The following is a 17,918-nucleotide window of genomic DNA, read 5'->3' as shown; positions in this document are numbered from 1 at the left end:
CTCTAAAATACTTTTTGAATTTCATTTCTATCTGCTACAGAGGCTGAAAAATCTTCTGTTGAATTTCCAGAAAAACTTCAGGTTTTAGGGGTTTTTTTCTTTTAAAATCGCCCAGAGGTTTTCCAGGCATTTTTTCCAGGTGTTTTAGGCCTAAATGGGTTAAACGTGTGTGTTCGTGTGACTTACCGTTGACCTTGTTCACGTTGCCCTGGATCTCAGCCTGGGTCAGGAGCTCGTCGTAGATGTCTCTCTCTGCGTCGGCGTTCTCCATTTGCTGTCGGAGCAGAAATGTGTCCAAAAGCAAATTAAACATAACAGCATCAGCAACACTTATCACCATATTCCCTCTAAAGGACGCAAATAAATACAGTCATGGAAAAAACTATTAGACCACCCCTTTTCTTCAATTTCCTGTTCATTTTAATGCCTGGTACAACTAAAGGTACAATTGTTTGGACAGATTTAATGATAACAAAAGTATCTCATAAGAGTTTAATTTAAGAGCTGATATCTAGACACGGTTTCCACGGTTTTCTTGATAATAACCGAAATCACAGATTTAGTTGTACCAGTTATTAAAATGAACAAGAAATTGATGAAAAAGGGTGGACTAATAACTTTTTACATTACTCTTATGAGCTATTTTTGTTGTTATCATTATATTTGTCCAAACAAATGTACTTTTAGTTGTACCAGACATTAAAATGAACAATACGTTGAAGAAAACAAGGGTGGTCTAATATTTTTTTCCATGACTGTATATCTCTTTCTTAAGAATCATTATTTTCTCTTGTGCAGACTTTGGGGGTTATATTTGGTCATTTATTTGCTTTTTTAATATTTCTAAATCATAAATTATGCATTTATCTCACGCTGCAAGAAACTGTTGGCAAATGAAGAGATGCAGTGATTTTACTCCTCTCTCTGTCCTTGGTTCTTTACTGTCGTGGCTGTTTTAATTTCTGTTGGCCCAGTGGTTTGTGTGGCCTCAGCATTTCACATCGTCTGATGCCAAATTTTTTTCCTCTCCTTCAGGCTGTGTGTTCAATTATTTTCTAATCAAAAAGTGGACACTGACTCGCCCCAGTTTTAATTATATGGCCCTTTTATGGTCTCTAAAGGATAACGTGCCCGAGGCCACCACTCCTCTCTGACCGCCTGAACCCTCACAGAGCTTTAATGCTTCGTACCCGTTTGCGTGAGCTGGCCACCTTCTCCCCTTTGGCCTGGTACAGTGTGTCGTGGTACTGGCGAGCCCCGTTGAGGTCCAGGTTGACCAGCATGGCGTTGGGGTTCTGCATCGCAGCAATGGTGCCCTCTGGGACGCCGTGGTCGATGGCCTCGTTGATGGCGATCACAGCAGCATGCACTGAGGGAGGAAGAGGAGGTGGTGAGGAGCTGGATGCAGATTAATTTTATCTGAATGTTTAATGTTATATTGTTAATAGACTATGTTAAGTGTCAATTAATTAATATTGTACTCCAGCTTGTCACACTTAAAAAACACTTAGCTTAAAGATTTTCTTGCTGAGAGTTCGATGAGAAGATTGATAAAACTCTCACATCTCCCCGTTAAACAGTGGTGGAATGTAACTAAGTACATTTACTCACTACAGTACTTTAGTACAATTTTGAGGAACTTGTACTTTACTTTAGTATTCAAAATTTTAAGTACTTTTATACTTCACTACATTTTGAGGCAAATATTGTACTTTACTCCACTACATTTAGCTGACAGCTTTAGTTACTTTAGAGGGTCAAGAATTAACATAAAAAACATGATAAATTTGAAGTGATTAGCTATTTTATAAATTACAGCTCATAACAGTATGTTATGTAGTAAAAAAATAAGCCATATCTTGAGAAAATTTATCATAAATGCATCAATAATAATAATCCAATAATAAATTTAAAACAATCTGAATGGGGCCATTCTGCACTGTACTTTTACTTTTGATATTTTAAGTAAATTTTGATGCTGATACTTTTGTACTTTTACTTTAATAAGTTTTGAATGCAGGACTTTTACTTGTAGTGGAGTAATTCTGCAGAGTGGGAATAGTACTTTTACTGAAGTAAGGGATCTGAATACTTTTTTCCACGGCTTCCGTTAAATATGACTCACAGCGAGGGAGTGAGGGGACCATTAGCTTAGCTTAGCATAAAGACTTCAAGCGAAGGGAAAGAGCTAGCCTGGCTCTGCAGAAACAGACCAGAACCTCTGAAGCTCACTAATGAGCTAACATCTTGTTTGTTTGTGCCAAAACCATTTTAATAATGATTTATTTCTTAGCTTGATGCAGTGACTTGTTGTCTTTTCTTGTATGTAAATCAATCAAGCAAGATCTAATTTGTGAGCTTTAGAGGTGCTGATTTTTTTTCATTTTTGGTCTTAGCAATGTTAGCCGTTTCCTCTTGTTTGCAGTCTTCATGCTAAGCTAAGCTAACTGCCTCCTGGCTGTAACTTTACATTTAACAAACAAACAGAAGAGAGGTTTTAATCTTCTCATCTAACACTCTGCAAGAAAGCAAATAAGCTTATTTCCCACAATGTCTAATTTTCCCTTTAAATATCATCCATCAATATTGACCTCGGCCAAGGAGCTTATGTTTTCAGTTCAGTTTGTTGGTCAGAAAGATGACGAAAATACTACTGGCCCGAACTTGTTGGAAAGGTGTAGCATGAGGATTATTATTATTATTATTATTATTATTATTATTATTATTAATAATAATAATAATAATAATAATAACAGTGACTAATCATTATTGAAACTGTGTCAGAAAACCAGACCTGTAGATGAATTTGTGTTTTAAAAAAATGATCCGGTAAAAAGCTATGATAGCTTCTTACGTAAAAAAGAGGAGATTTGTGCCATTATGAAAGCATTCATTATGTAACCTTTATAATGTACAATATCAGATCCCGCCCCCTTTCCAGTCTTACATGCAGCTTCGTCCACTGAGAGCTCATTGGCCAGGATTCCGCCAATCTTGCTGAAGGCGGGCATCTGGATCCCATACTTCTCCAGCTCGCTCTTCATGTTGTTGATCTCCTCCTCTGGGAGAGAAGACAGAGCAGAAGGAACAAATCAATGGACGGGGGAGGGCAGGGGGAGGCTGGGTGAGGGCAGTGAGAACAGTGGAGACAGACTGTTCCTGGCTCATGTGTGATAATCAGATTTCTGACTCTGGCTCTGGGACAGGGAGCCAGGCGGGAACACCACTGACAGGAAAAGCCCTCACAGTTACTAATGACTTTCACATTTCACTGTGGCCTGCTGTCCTCCTCTCAGGGCGCAGACAAATTCAACACATTTTAGACTTCATGTTGGCAACATGGTGACATCTGTAACACTCGACATAATTGGGTTAACAGGGACCGAATGAGGAAAACAGATGCACATAGTCGTGTTCAGGCTTACCAGTAAAGTCTACTTTTCCATACAGATCCTGGATCTGCGGGGCCAGGCCCAGCTTGAACAGGTACAGGCTGTGAAAGAGGACAGAGAAACAATGAATAAAGAGAGGTGAAACGTCACACGGGAACAGGTACAAAACAGAAACTAATATGTGAAAAGCCATTTCATGCAGGTTTTCTGCTCAGGGATGGAAAGTAGAATGTAATTACCAAAATAAATGTAGGGGAGTACGAGGTTTAAGAGTTGACAGGTCAGAGCAGAAAATATCAGAGTGCAGCCCTATCATTTCAGAGAAAGGAAACAGATGTTTCTGCCATGTGCCTCTTGTGTCACTCAAGCAGAAACCTAAGAAATAAGTGTCTTAAACCTGCATTCTCTCTAATGACCAGCAGGGGGTGACTCCACTGGCTGCAAAAAGAAGTCTCTTTTCAATAGGAAAATGAGCCTACTTCTCACTTGATTTCTGACCTCAGTAAACATTTTCATAATGAGTTTATGGTCTTAATCTTTAGTTTAGAGTCTTCTTCACTACAGCATGATGTTTATTTAGTAAATTATGGTCCCATTTAGAGTAAAAATAGACGATAAAGCAGGGAAGGATTTAAGGCAGAGCTACCTTGTGATTCATATGAACCTTTTGTTAGGTGTCAGGGTTTTTGTCTTTGACATGTGTCCCTTTCAGTGTGTTTTCACTTCATCAAAGTTAACTGGAACATTTCAGTCACTTAAAAATGTATCCAGCATTCAGTTGTACTTAAAGACACTCTGAGGAGTTGGCTGTTTGAAGCCAAAATTAGCATCCCAATTAATATCACAGTTAACGTGAATTATACCTCATTTTGAATCTCGTGCCTTTTCTTGGCAAGACCCACTCTGTAAATCAGCCAGATTGTTTAAAGTTGGGCCCTGACTCAACTACCTATGGTTAGGGTAGCTCAGGGGACAGGACCTGAACTTGAATGTTTTGCAAGGTGTCTTGCGAAGAAAAATAGTGGGATTCTAGATGCAACATGCTAACATCCAGTAACCTCCTCAGCTCCACCCTCTTGTTAAATATGCTCACTCCTGGTTCCAAAATAACAAGATGGTGACAGTCAAAATGTTGAAAATCAAGGTTTAGTCCACATACCAGTGGGTGACATCGCACAGTTTACATTCACCTTTTGACACAGTCTATACTGTCACTTTGTGAGGTTATGGAGCTGCTTTGTTGAGACAGAAATAATTCAAACATGCAAATAATGTGTTATTTGTTTGTTCACTTATTGGAACAAAGTGATGTAAACTAGTAAAACTGTGCTGCTTTTCAGTGAATATAAAGATTAAATAAATAATACAGAGTAATAACAGAGTAAAAAGCAGCTATTTTATTCTGGACATGGACAACAAGTTAACATCAGTTTAAAAATAAGATAAAGAAGAAGGCAGATAAGGACGAGTAGAGAAAAGGGAGGATTCCTGCTTCAGTCTGGCTCTTGACAGCAGAGTCAAACAGAACATCATGTCTTGACCTGAATCAAATAAATCATGCAAAATATGTTTCCCTTAATACACAATCATCCAGTCATCTGTCTCTGAGCTGCTACACAGCGGCCCAAGATAAACCACTTGGATTCTACTGTAGAACTACAATTTGTTAGTGATAAGACTTATGATTCTGTCAAATTCTAGTATCACATTACCACCATTTGTTGATGTTCTCCTGTGGAGGTTTAATGAAATCAGTTAATGAGCACGCTCCTCTGGGCATCTAGGTGTTACTGGTGTGTGTTTGGGCCTGGAGCACGCACGCACACGCACGCACACACAAACACACACAAACACACACAAACACACACACACACACTGCTCTGCTGTGTTGGTCGGCTTCCTGACTCCCAAAGGCCTCTGCATCCATTTCACCTGAGGTGGAATGCTCTATTAAAACACACCGCTCCACAGCTTGTACCACCGAATGCCTTTCTGCTGAAAAACTGCTCTGTTCACCTCATAAAAATGTCACAGGCTCCACACCACAGACCACAGGGAACAGACAGCTTGTCAAGAGAGAAGCCCGGGCTGTTTGCAACCCATGAATGAGGAATTCATCTGATTTATTTTACAGCAAACATTTAAAACACAATATGTTTCTGTTTTATTTGTCTTCAGGAGCTTCATGCTGCAGGGCCACACAGCCTGAAGGCCTGGGGTTCAATCACACACACACAAAAGAAAGAGAAACAAAAGAGGGAGTACCTGAGTGCGTGTATACAGTAGATGCAGCGTGGCATGTTCTTTCTGTCGTAGATGTCTGTGGTTTCAGGGTAGAAGATCTGAAACACAGATGGGACAGTGAGTGAGACACTTTGAGCGGCTCCATGGCAGCGTGTTGCAGCATGTGTGCAGCAATGATTCAGGGCCACAGCTCTCATGTGGGATTACGCAACGCTCATTCACACGCCCTGGCATTGTCTCTGTGGCCAAATGGAAGTTTTAGAAGGCAGCTACTTATATTTTCTGTTGGAGCTGCCAATCGGTGATATTTTGGGCTGATTCTCTATTTATTATTATTATTATGACGAGTATGCAGAGTTTCCACTGAGTTACAGGATGGAAAATTCTCAGGAAAGCAATTCGACTATAATAGGAAACTGTTTACTTCTTTTAGTCGCCATTTAAAGGAACATTTCAGGCTAAAAACTACAAAACACAGTTAATAAATCTACATTTCTGTTCTCTCAGAGAGCTTTTCAACACAGTGAATGAAAACCTGTTTAAGGCAGGTTATCCATCACTATGAACAGTGTTTTTTGAGGGACGTTCCGGTACCACTAAGGCTAAGTCCTTGCCAAGCAGCTGGCCCGGTTTCAAGTCTGGCCTGGAGCCCTTTCTGCAGGTCTTGTCTTCCCCTTTGACTCTGTATCTCTAACACTATCCATAAAGCTGAAAATGGCCCAAAAAACATCTTTTTTGACAAAAATGACCAAAATCTTGCAGCTGTTTTACATTTTATATTCATGTTTACCACTGTGTGATTTCTGTTTATTACTGTATACAAATGTTTGTTTTAAATCACTGTCCTTCTGTTATTTCTATTTTTACTGTCTGAAAGATACACACAAGAATTCCACTGCCCTTGTACATTTTTGTAACTGAGCAAATGGCAAATTGAAGTTTTGAATCTAGAAATTATATATTTGGCAAAGTAGAAATGTTGCATTTTGTTTGCAGAGGAACGGCAGAAAAAAGAAAAGAAAAATTAAATTCCCAGAGCTCGAGCTGCAGGTCCTTACTGAGACACCTCATCACATCACGCAGGAATTAAACATGACGGAGAGAAAAAGTATTTAGGATTTAATATCTGTCTATCAGTGCTGTTTGTACACTTCAGTTATCACCAACTCCCTTTAGATGTTAATAATTTCATTATGAACTCCGTGTAGTTATTAGTGCTGATCTTTGTGAATGGGATTGTTTTTTCAATAAGGCTCATTTGCATAGGAAAAATTAGCCAATTTTGCGCAAAATGTGTGCAAATTACTTTATTTAAATATGTCAAACAGCAAGTTAAAGTTACATTTCATCCTTTGTATTTGCTTTGAGAATAACAGATTATTTTCATTTTTTTGTGTCAGTTAGCAGCTACAAAAGCAGGGCAATCCTTTCATGAATCTGTCTTTAAAACGTTTCTTAATCACAGCTTCACTACCATGTTACAAACATTTACTGTATCTGAGGCAAACTCAAGTCCCTGCAAGTTGAAATGAGCTGGCACCAATTGATGCCTTCAGGTAGGAAATAAAATGACGTGCTCTCAAAGATATTCAGCGTTAGGGATACATAAACTGGCAGTACAAAAGAGTATAATGTGCAGTTAATGACCCGAGATCATGCAAAACTGATGCAGGTGCTTCAAGGCAGCGATTCCTGAATCATATAGATTTAGTGTCTAGAATTAATTTGCATTGTTGAAGAAATTAATAAATACAAAAATCTCAAGAGGATTTTCTTTGCTGACTGGTGAAGAGGAACACTTGCTGATGCCTGGTATTCAATAAAGTAAAGTTTAATTAGACTGTAATTCTAACTGTAGAGATATTTGCATGTGACAGATAGTGTTGCATGGATGTGAGTCCTGCTCACCTTGGGCAGTCCCTTCTCTGACATGGCGTTGAGCCACTGGATGACGTTGTCTGTGTGTCTGAAATGGAGACCGGTCGCCTGCAAGAGAGAAACCAAACGTCAGCACACAACAAACATGTTCAGCCAGTAAAGACTCCACTGAGGTTTGTTGAACCACAAATATCTCACAGTCACATCTCAGACCAATGTGATGGAGATGTTCCTCTTCACACAGCTTCATTAAAACCACAGCACTCTGGTTCCAAAGCAAAGTCAACTTCTGGCTCCAAAACACTTTGTTAAGATCTATAAACTCTTTGGAGCAATTGATCGACACTTTCTGCTTTTGTAAATCTTTAAAAATTACAGTTCTGTTGACATCCTCAGTCATGAAAAAAAGGGAAAGAAAAGAGGAAAAAGTGACTCCATTATCCTCCGTCCCAGGTGACACTAAAACCGTTAATATGAAATGATTAATTTACTTTTTAATAATTTATAGATTTTTTTAATTTTATTTTAATTTGATTATTTTTTATTCATTTTCTTTGTTTTAATATTTTTATTTAGATTTATTTACAGCTATGAATGCACCCATCAACTTCATTATTATAACCACTCACCTACAGTCATGGGGAAAAAAATTAGACCACCCTTGTTTTCCCCTTGCTTTCTTGTTCATTTAATGCCTAGTAGAACTAAAAGGTACACTTGTTTGGACAAATATAATGATAACAAAAATAATTATATATATTAATAATATTAATTTAAGAGCTGATATCTAGACATTTTGCATGGTTTACATGATAATAACCAAAATCATTATCATTATTAGGGACCGAGCACTAACGGTGCGAGGACCCTATTGAAATTGGTCCGTCTATTCTTATTATTATTTTTACGTATTCTGGTATTCGCGGGAATGGGCGTGGCAAAATGACTCAACAGCGCCCCCTTGAAAGTCAAGAAAATTCAGCCCCTCGCACAGGAATGTCGTATCGGCATGAAATTTGGTACATACATGTATCATGGCAAGACGCACCAAAAAGTCTCAAGAACTCATACCCTAAAACGTACAGGAAGTTGGCCATCTTGGATCGAAAATGGCGTTTCCTGCTGTTTTGGACCATTTCCACCATGCATACTTTAACGAACTCCTCCTACAGATTTCATCCAATTCTCTTCAAACTTGGTCAGTAGCCTCACAAGGACTTTGGGATCAAAAGTTGTATAAAGCTTTCCCGACGGTCACACTATGTGGGCGTGGCATGGCGCCAGAATATGGTGTCTCGCCATAAAACACGAGATCGTTATAACTTTCCCATTCTTTGTCCCATCTGCTGCAAACTTCTCATGCTTCACTAGAGTCCAGCCCTTAAAACTTCTAAATAACAATATTTCAGAAAACCCCGCCCCTTATGCTTTATCCACGCCCCCTTTTATTATATGACCACGTTGCATACTTTACATAACTCCTCCAACAGATTTCACCCCATGGACTTCAAACTTGGTCAGTACCATCACAAGGGCTTTGGGATCAAAATTTATATAAATCTTTACCGCCTGTCACACTATGTGGGCGTGGCATGGCGGCAAAATATGGCGTCTCGCCATGAAACACGAGACTAGCTAATTTGACCATACATTGTCCAATCGGTCCCAAATTTCACAGACGTGATTAGGGTCCAGCCCGGGACACACCCATGTGTCAATATTGACACACAGTCATAGCGCCCCCTGCTGGCAACAGCAAGTAACTTGTTTTATACTTAGCCCTTGCACTAGGTTTCACGTAGAGACACGAAATTTGGTACACACATGAATCACGTGGAGACGCACCAAAAAGCCCCTTGGACCCATACCTCAAACCCAACAGGAAGTCCGCCATCTTGGTTTGAATATCGTACTTGTAATCGTTTTTGACCATTTCCACGTCGCATACTTTAACAAACTCCTCCTACAGATTTTACCCGATCAACTTCAAACTTGGTCAGTAGCATCAGAAGGCCTTTGGGATCAAAAGTTGTATAAATCTTTACCGACGGTCACACTATGTGGGCGTGGCATGGCGCCAAAATATGGCGTCTCGCCATAAAACATCAGATCCTTATAACTACTCCATTCTTTGTCTGATCTGGTCCAAACTTCTCATGCTTCATAAGAGTCCAGCCCTTAACACTTCTAAATAACAATATTTCATAAAGCCCCGCCCCTTATGCTTTATCCACTCCCCCTTTCACAAAATGACCACGTTGCGTACTTTACATAACTCCTCCAACAGATTTCATCCCATTGACTTCAAACTTGCTCAGTACCATCACAAGGCCTTTGGGATCAAAAGGTGTATAAATCTTTAGCGACGGTCACACTATGTGGGCGTAACATGGCGGCAAATTATGGCGTCTCGCCATAACACACGAGACTGTATAACTTGACCATATATAATCCAATCTGTCCCAAATTTCACACACGTGATTAGAGTCCAGCCCTGAACACACCCACATGTCAATATTGATACACTGTCATAGCGCCCCCCTCTGGCAACAGGAAGTAACCACTTTTATGACTAGCCCCAGCAGTAGGTTTCACGTAGAACCACAAAATTTGGTACACACATGCTTCATGTGGAGACGCACCAAAAAGCCTCTTGGACCCATACCTCAAACCCAACAGGAAGTCCGCCATCTTGGTTTGAATATCGCACTTCTCATCGTTTTGGGACATTTTGCAGGTCGCATACTTTAACGAACTCCTCCTACAGATTTCACCCAATTTACTTCAAACTTGGTCAGTAGCATCACAAGGCCTTTGGGATCAAAAGTTGTATAAATCTTTACCGACGGTCACACTATGTGGGCGTGGCATGCCGTCAAAATATGGCGTCTCGCCATAACAAACGAGACTGTATAACTTCACCATACATTGTCCAATCTGTCCCAAATTTCACACACGTGATAAGGGTCCAGCCAGGAACACACCCACGTGTCCATCTTAACAGATAGTCATAGCGCCCCCTGCTGGCTACAGGACGTAACATGTTTTACACCTCCCACAAGCACAGTGGTAGGAGACACGCAATTTGGTACGCATAGGGACTGAGCCCACATTGCCGCGCCCGATGTGGCCTCCCCCGACGTGCCCTACCCAGACGTGCCCTCCTCCGACGGCTCCACTCTGCGAGGGCCCGTTCAGTACTGCTTGCAGTCCTAGTTATCATTATATTTGTCCAAACAAATGTACCTTTAGTTGTACCAGGCGATTTTTTTCCCTGTTGCACATTCCTCTCATCATAAGTATTCATACCTATCATACAAACACTCTCAACCATGCACACACATGCCTGATACACTCCACTTACAAAAACAAAAAATGGCATCATAGTCCAATCACAACATCTGTGTTACACCTGTATGTCTATCTTGTCAGTTGTTGTACTTATGAAACTGAAAAAATAATAATATTATTATACTAACAAAGAAGATGGTTCTGCAGGTTCTTTTCTGGGTGAACTATCCCTTTAAAATGCGTCTTTACACCCTCATTGCTGCCTTTTGACAGTCATGTTGTTGTGATTCTCTTTGCATTTATTCTGATTTCATCTGGATTGTTTTGTATTTCAAACAACACGCTTTGACAGTTTTTGACCTGGTAATGGGGTTACACATCATCCAGATATCCAGACCTAAAGGCTGGATATTTATTGCTTTGGAAGATTAGACAAACTGTATTTATTTAAGGGTTTTTTTGCAATCTCACCAGATAATCTCCTGAACAAAATAACTATTTTAAAGCTCATTACTGCATGCAAGTTCACACCTCTGACTGCTCTCTGGCTCAATCAAAGTGTGGTTTTATGTGATTTGATCTTCCTCTGATGTGTGAATGCATGTTAAACATCCTCACCTTGTAGCGCGTCTGCTCGCGGTCATAGATCTTCTTGAGCGAGACAGTTTTGGGGGCGAAGAAGTTGCCCAGTTTGGCCAGATAGACGCCGTTCCTCAGCCCCTCCTCCAGCTCTGTGGTGGGAGGCAACTCCTCATCCAGACACGCCTCCATCCATCTGCACACACACATCACATATCACAGTAAACACAGAGGAAACGTGCATTCACAGTTAAATAAACAGCCGAGCCTCCCTGCACGGATAATTACTGCTGTTTAAACTTCTAGTACTTTAGTTTTTATGAAAGCCACGAGCGTCCAAGACCTCAAACAGCCTCTTTACTTCCATTTTATTCCTCTTAGCACACTCATTCTTATAAGCTCCCCATATTCCACCAACTCTAATACTAACTGATAAAGGATGCTGCACAGAGACTCACAGAAGAGCAGTGTGCAGTCAAATAAGTTGTAGAAATGTTGCAGCAGCAGCAGCAGTTGCATGAAACTGAAACTGAAAACACTGTTCTGATTGTGTGTTAATTTCAGTTGCATGTGTAGCAAAGGGTGAGGAGGACGAGGTGTGCTCATGTTAAATAAAACAGTTGCTTTATGTTTATATAAAGCAAGTTGTGCTCAGGTTAACAGCAAGAAGCATTCTCTGATCAAGTCAACTGATGACCTGTTGCATGCATCCTGTAGATAAAACTGTGTTAAAAGTGGGGGAGAAATCGATACAGCATAGTAACGCAATATTTTGCATGGCAATATTATATCGATTCATGGCCGCCAAGTATCGATATTCAGCGTTACAACGGCAATCAGTATCTTCGACGTCAAGGCTGTTGCGGGCTCACTTTTAGGAATCTACTGGAGATATGAAACTAGAAGACCTAAGGAATCTGTAGGCACAATGTTGTTGAAATAACGCTGCAAAGTTCAGCTTATTAATGTTTCATCCCAAAAAAATCGGAGCAGTGAAGCTTGAAGTTGAGGAAAGTTTGATAAAATGCTGCAGTTGTTGTCGTCCATACATGTTTGATGTCAGTTGAGTTCAGTTTGACTGAATACTTTGTTGGTCAGTCTGTGGGTTTGACTCTCATTGTGGAGAAATAAAAAGACTGAAGGGAGATGAATAGACTGAGAATTCTCTATTATTTGACTAAACAATTCTTGATATAATTTAATTTTGTGGACACAAAATGCAGTTAAATCACAATATATTGTATCGCAATACTCACCATATTGCAAAATGCTTAAAATTGCAATAATATCGTATTGTGACTCAAGTATCGGGATAAAATCGTATCGTGGGGCCTCTGAGGATTCACACCTCCGGTTAAAATGTGGAAAATCTGAGAAAAAAATAATCCGAAGTCTCCCCAAGGCAATCTTTTGGTGACGTATGGTAATCGCTTAGCAACAGTTTCGACCGTTATCACATACACGACGGATTAAACACGGGAGACGCAACTGTGGCCGTCGTCGCTAACTGAACAACATCAGCAGCTGATCAAAACAAAGCAGCATGGCTAACTAGAAAATTTCCTCTGGGGAAATTTTGAAAGGGCCACGGGGGCTACTGCCGGTGTGTGTACACTATGAGACTCTTCAGAGATTTCAGACTATGCCCTTTAACCTCAAAATGTGTGTGTGTGTGTGTAGCGAAAATCGCATAAAGTTACCTGTGTGTGTGTGTGTGTTTGTGTGTGTGTGTGTGTGTGTGTGTGTGTGTTTGTTTGTCTGTCTGTGTAATTAAAATCACATAAAGTTACCTGTGTCTGTGTGTGTGTGTGTGTGTGTGTGTGTGTGTGTGTGTGTGTGTGTGTGTGTGTGTGTGTGTGTGTGTGTGTGTGTGTGTGTGCGCGCGAGCGCATTTGAAGCATGTGTATGCATGTGTGAGGAGTGTGAGCGCTTACGCGCATGTATGTGTGTGGGTATCTGTAACTGTAATCACATCAAAGATCAAAGGCAATCAGATCAAAGCAATCAACAGAAATAACTGACACCTGTGACAGCAGCCGGTGGACAGAGGTCCAGAGTTGGACTGGAATTTCTGGCCTCGAACAGAAAGCATTTTTGGCAAAACCATAATACCTATCATTGATCCGACTTCACTTTGAGCGTCCTGAGTTCTTCCTGAACGTCTCCATATGTTTTTTTGTGAAGAAAAATTAAAAAATAGCTTTGTTAGAGCGATCTAAAAAAACTGTTAAATCTCAGACAGCTCAGAAATCTCCCTGCGTTTTTAATATGGGAGCCAATGAGGCTGTTGGTGCGTGTTGGTGGATCATCTCTGTGTCTTACGCCCAAACTATAACTCTGACAGCTTTACCAGAGGATTGTGAGTGAGAAGACAAATTTTCCTACGTTTCTATGTAAAAATTATTTCGTGATATATTTGAGTGGAATTTGCGGCCTGGAGCCCAGTTTTAAAATTTATTTTTTGACAGTTTTACCTCTCCCTCTACACTCTGAGCGATGACATCACACACTCTGACACGAACATTCCGTGCAATACACACCCATTATAATCTCAGAATTTCTCCAAAATTATCATGGTCATTGAACAGGGATTGATAAAAAACTATATGACCTATTGAAACGTGGATTAATACACCAATACACAAGACTTGTGTCTACTGTTTAAAGTTTAAATGGAGTCTCTAGGTGAAATTATGCCGGAGAAGTAGACGTTTAAAAATCTCCAATGATTGTTTTTTTTCGCTCATTTTTTGTCGGCCGTCCCATTCATTTCAATGCAAAATTTTGGGCAGTTTTTCGCGACTTATGTTGCGAAAAATTCATATTCCGTAGAGAAAAGTAATAGCACACCGATCCCGATCAAACCGCACGTTTTGATATATAATTTGCTTTGCCCCGAGCACTGGTCCCTACAGCTATTGCCAGAGCTGCCAAGTGTCACGCTTTGAGTGTGACAGTCACGCAATTTAACCCATTCTCACACCACACGCAACACTTGACATTTCTCACGCTTATATTTCCCCATTCAATACTCTATTTATTTTTTTCATGATAATAAACTTTCGTCCTCGCGGCTTGCCGTATCTCGAGTAACTCTGATTGACTGACCGAGATAACCAATCCCAGACCAATCCATCAGTCCTTTGTGCCTAAATCTAACCAACCGCGGAAGGCACCACGCAGTATAAACCAATCAGAAGCAACGTAAGGCGGGTCTTGGCGTTTCTAACTTTCTTTCACACACAACAGCGCCGACATTTAAAACCCACTCGACGTTGCTAGAAGACAGATGGTAATTAACTACTCAATTTTGTTGACAGTTGATTCACTGTTTCTCCTTGAGTTTCCTAGTTAATATGTACTGTTTTAAGGCTGCTATAAGTCTATCACTGTCCTGTATTTGTTGCAGAGCTGTGTAACATTTATTTGCCTCTTCTGTTGTCCAGTTCACACTTGAAAAAGAGACTCTAATGTTAGTCTCAATGTGCGTGTGTGTGTATGTCAGAGTTACAGACTTGTGAATATCAATTTAGACCCCCCTAAAGCAGTGTTTCTCAAAATTCTAAATTTCAAGGTCTATCCTTAACTCTGACAGTGTACAAATGGAACCAAATTAGCTTTATTGGCATGAATGGTATCAACCTTTGTTGCCAAAAGCAGAACATACATACAGACATGCAATTCAATTACAATACAATTAATACAATACATTAAATATTAATACAAATATATTAAATATTTTACATTAAATATATTTTATATTAAATCTCTCTCTTTCGCGCTCTGGCTCTCTCTCTCTCTCTTTCGCGCTCTCTCTCCTTCGCGCTCTCGCTCTCTCTCTCTTTTGGCAAACATGGCAGAAGGCGGAGCAGACACGCCCATAGACATATAGACGCAGCATCGGCTGCTGTGACGCAAGAAATTCGGCCGACATCTTGGAGTGGTGATCAGCTCCACTCAGTGTAATTAGTTTGACAGGAGCATATAACTGTCAGCGCATTTAATTAATCTTACCTCACTGAAGACTACTGATTTTCACGCATTTTTGTGTCATATGTGTAGCTATGATAAAGGACACATGTTTTGGCATGTTTTATTATTCATAGTTGGCTTAACAGTAATTGAATATTCTTATATGCTATAAGTGACCAGACGTCCGAGATAAAAAAAAGACACAAAATAACTAAAAAAAACCTAAACAAAATGACCTAAAAAAAGACACAAAATTACAAAAAAAGACACGAAAAATGACCTAAAAAAAGACACAAAATGACCAAAAAATGACACAAAGTAACTAAAAAGGACACAAAATGACCAAATAAAACCTAAATTATTTTAAAAAAGACACAAAATGACAGAAAAAAGACACAGAATTACCAAAAAAGACACAAAATAACTAAAAAAGGACACAAAATGACCAAAAAAAGACATAAAATAACGAAAAAAAATCACACAAAATGACAGAAAAAAACCTAAATTACTTAAAAAAGACACAAAATGACAGAAAAAAAGACACAAAATTACTAAAAAAAAGACACAGAATGAACAAAAAAGACACAAAATAACTAAAAAGACACAAAATGACAGAAAAAAAAGACACAAAATAACTAAAAAAAAATCACACAAAACAGAAAAAAACCTAAATTACTTTAAAAAGACACAAAATGACAGAAAAAAGTCACAAAATAACAAAAAAAAAAATCACACAAAATGACAGAAAAAAACCTAAATTACTTAAAAAAGACACAAAATGACAGAAAAAAAGACACAAAATTACAAAAAAAAAGACACAGAATGAACAAAAAAGACACAAAATAACTAAAAAGACACAAAATGACCAAAAAAAGACACAAAATAACTAAAAAGGACACAAAATGACAAAAAAAAAAACAAATTACTTAAAAAAGACACAAAATGACAGAAAAAAGACACAAAATGACCAAAAAGACATAAAATAACGAAAAAAAATCACATAAAAAAACCTAAATTACTTAAAAAAGACACAAAATGACAGAAAAAAGACACATTACTAAAAAAGACACAAAATGAACAAAAAAAGACACAAAATGAACAAAAAAAGACACAAAATAACTAAAAATCACACAAAATGACAGAAAAAAACCTAAATTACTTTAAAAAAAGACACAAAATGACTAAAAAATACACAAAATTACCTAAAAAAGACACAAAATGACCAAAAAAAGACACAAAATAACTAAAAAAGGACACAAAATGACCAAAAAAACCTAAATTACTTAAAAAAGACACAAAATGACTAAAAAAGACACAAAATTACCAAAAAAAGTGCCAAGAGAAAGAGAGAAAGATGGCCTATATTTTGTTGTCCAAGTAGCTGTTACTTTGTTCAGTGACAATAAAGTTCAATCTAATCAATTCTAATGACTGTTGATTGAGGGTGTGTGGTGGCAGCGGAGCTCAATGGGTGCTCAGCAGCCCTAAAGCTCTGACCCTAGACTCGCCCCTGGCCGCTGGCATGTAGGTGAGGACATCAGTCTTAAGGAATAAATCGACGTTAAAAGGCCAAAGGCATCATGGTGCTAGAGTCTCACTCTTGTCATTTTCTGAAACTTGGCAGCCCTGTATTGCTGTATGGGACCAGTGCTCGGTGCGATTGCCCCGAGGCCCTAATTATTATAAACATAGCGATCTTGAATTAACCTGCATCGCTAACTGTGAACAGTGTCCGGTGCTTGTTGTAAACAAACAGCGATCGCTAAGTGAACACCTCCTGCAGCAGCAGCACATACACACTGTACTACTACAGAGCTAACTGTTAGCCGGCTCTGTGACTGCAGCTGGGAGAGACTGCTGCAGGAGGACTGTGCCGATTCGATTCGTTCTTACTCTTCTTAACGAGCCGCCGGCCCCTGCGACCTCATTCTGGCTGCTTGCCCTCCTTCTCCTCCTCTTCTTCTTTTCATTTTACTCTCCCCACAGGTCACAAATAGAAGTTTGATAACTCACAAATCTCGCAAGACTGATTTACAACGCAACAAGAAATATCATCAACTTTAATCTCACGAGATCTCGTGGCAGGAGATCTCATCACACCCCTAATTATTAATCTCAGAATCTACCATCTGTAATCATAGTAAATAAGAAGCCCTGAGGGAAGATCATTCCTTCAGTGTTTAGAGATAAAATATTGTCACCAGAGGAAGCAGCTGGTTCAGTACGTGACGAGATGGATCACACACATCACAGCTCACACACATTCCCTCCTGTGTTTTTCCATAAGACACCGTCTCATTAATTACTCTGCAGCAGTAGCAACACACACCTCCTCTAACCTGTGGTAACCTCTGCTGCCGCACGCGGAGTTCCCGGCATTCCTCCTGCGTGACATTTCATTTCTTTTAGGTCATATTGTGGAGTCACATTCCTGCTGCGTGGCCGTGTCAGCGCCGGGCCACGGAGGAGACACGCTGAGCTCCCACACTGGGACCAGCCTGGCGGACCGGATTCCACCAACTCAGGTTATAGCACCGCCCAGTAACCACGGAGGAGAATAAA

The 17,918-nt window shown here is 39.6% G+C and overlaps 1 protein-coding gene across 1 annotated transcript in view; it reads right to left on the bottom strand.

Moving 5' to 3' along the window:
• Positions 1 to 17,918, bottom strand: part of iqgap1 (IQ motif containing GTPase activating protein 1) — a 100,623-nt gene that overhangs the window by 47,958 nt on the left and 34,747 nt on the right. Inside the window, exons 3-9 of the mRNA XM_059348274.1 lie at positions 11,424 to 11,580; positions 7,545 to 7,622; positions 5,658 to 5,734; positions 3,426 to 3,493; positions 2,948 to 3,061; positions 1,191 to 1,369; positions 187 to 274 (exon numbers count right to left, since the gene is read on the bottom strand). Coding sequence (XP_059204257.1) covers positions 187 to 274; positions 1,191 to 1,369; positions 2,948 to 3,061; positions 3,426 to 3,493; positions 5,658 to 5,734; positions 7,545 to 7,622; positions 11,424 to 11,580 — 761 coding nt within the window. The remainder of the gene's footprint in view (positions 1 to 186; positions 275 to 1,190; positions 1,370 to 2,947; positions 3,062 to 3,425; positions 3,494 to 5,657; positions 5,735 to 7,544; positions 7,623 to 11,423; positions 11,581 to 17,918) is intronic.

This window comes from Centropristis striata, chromosome 2 (genome assembly GCF_030273125.1).
Source record: "Centropristis striata isolate RG_2023a ecotype Rhode Island chromosome 2, C.striata_1.0, whole genome shotgun sequence".
Classification (NCBI taxonomy): domain Eukaryota; kingdom Metazoa; phylum Chordata; class Actinopteri; order Perciformes; family Serranidae; genus Centropristis; species Centropristis striata.
This window is presented reverse-complemented; position numbering and strand designations above follow the sequence as displayed.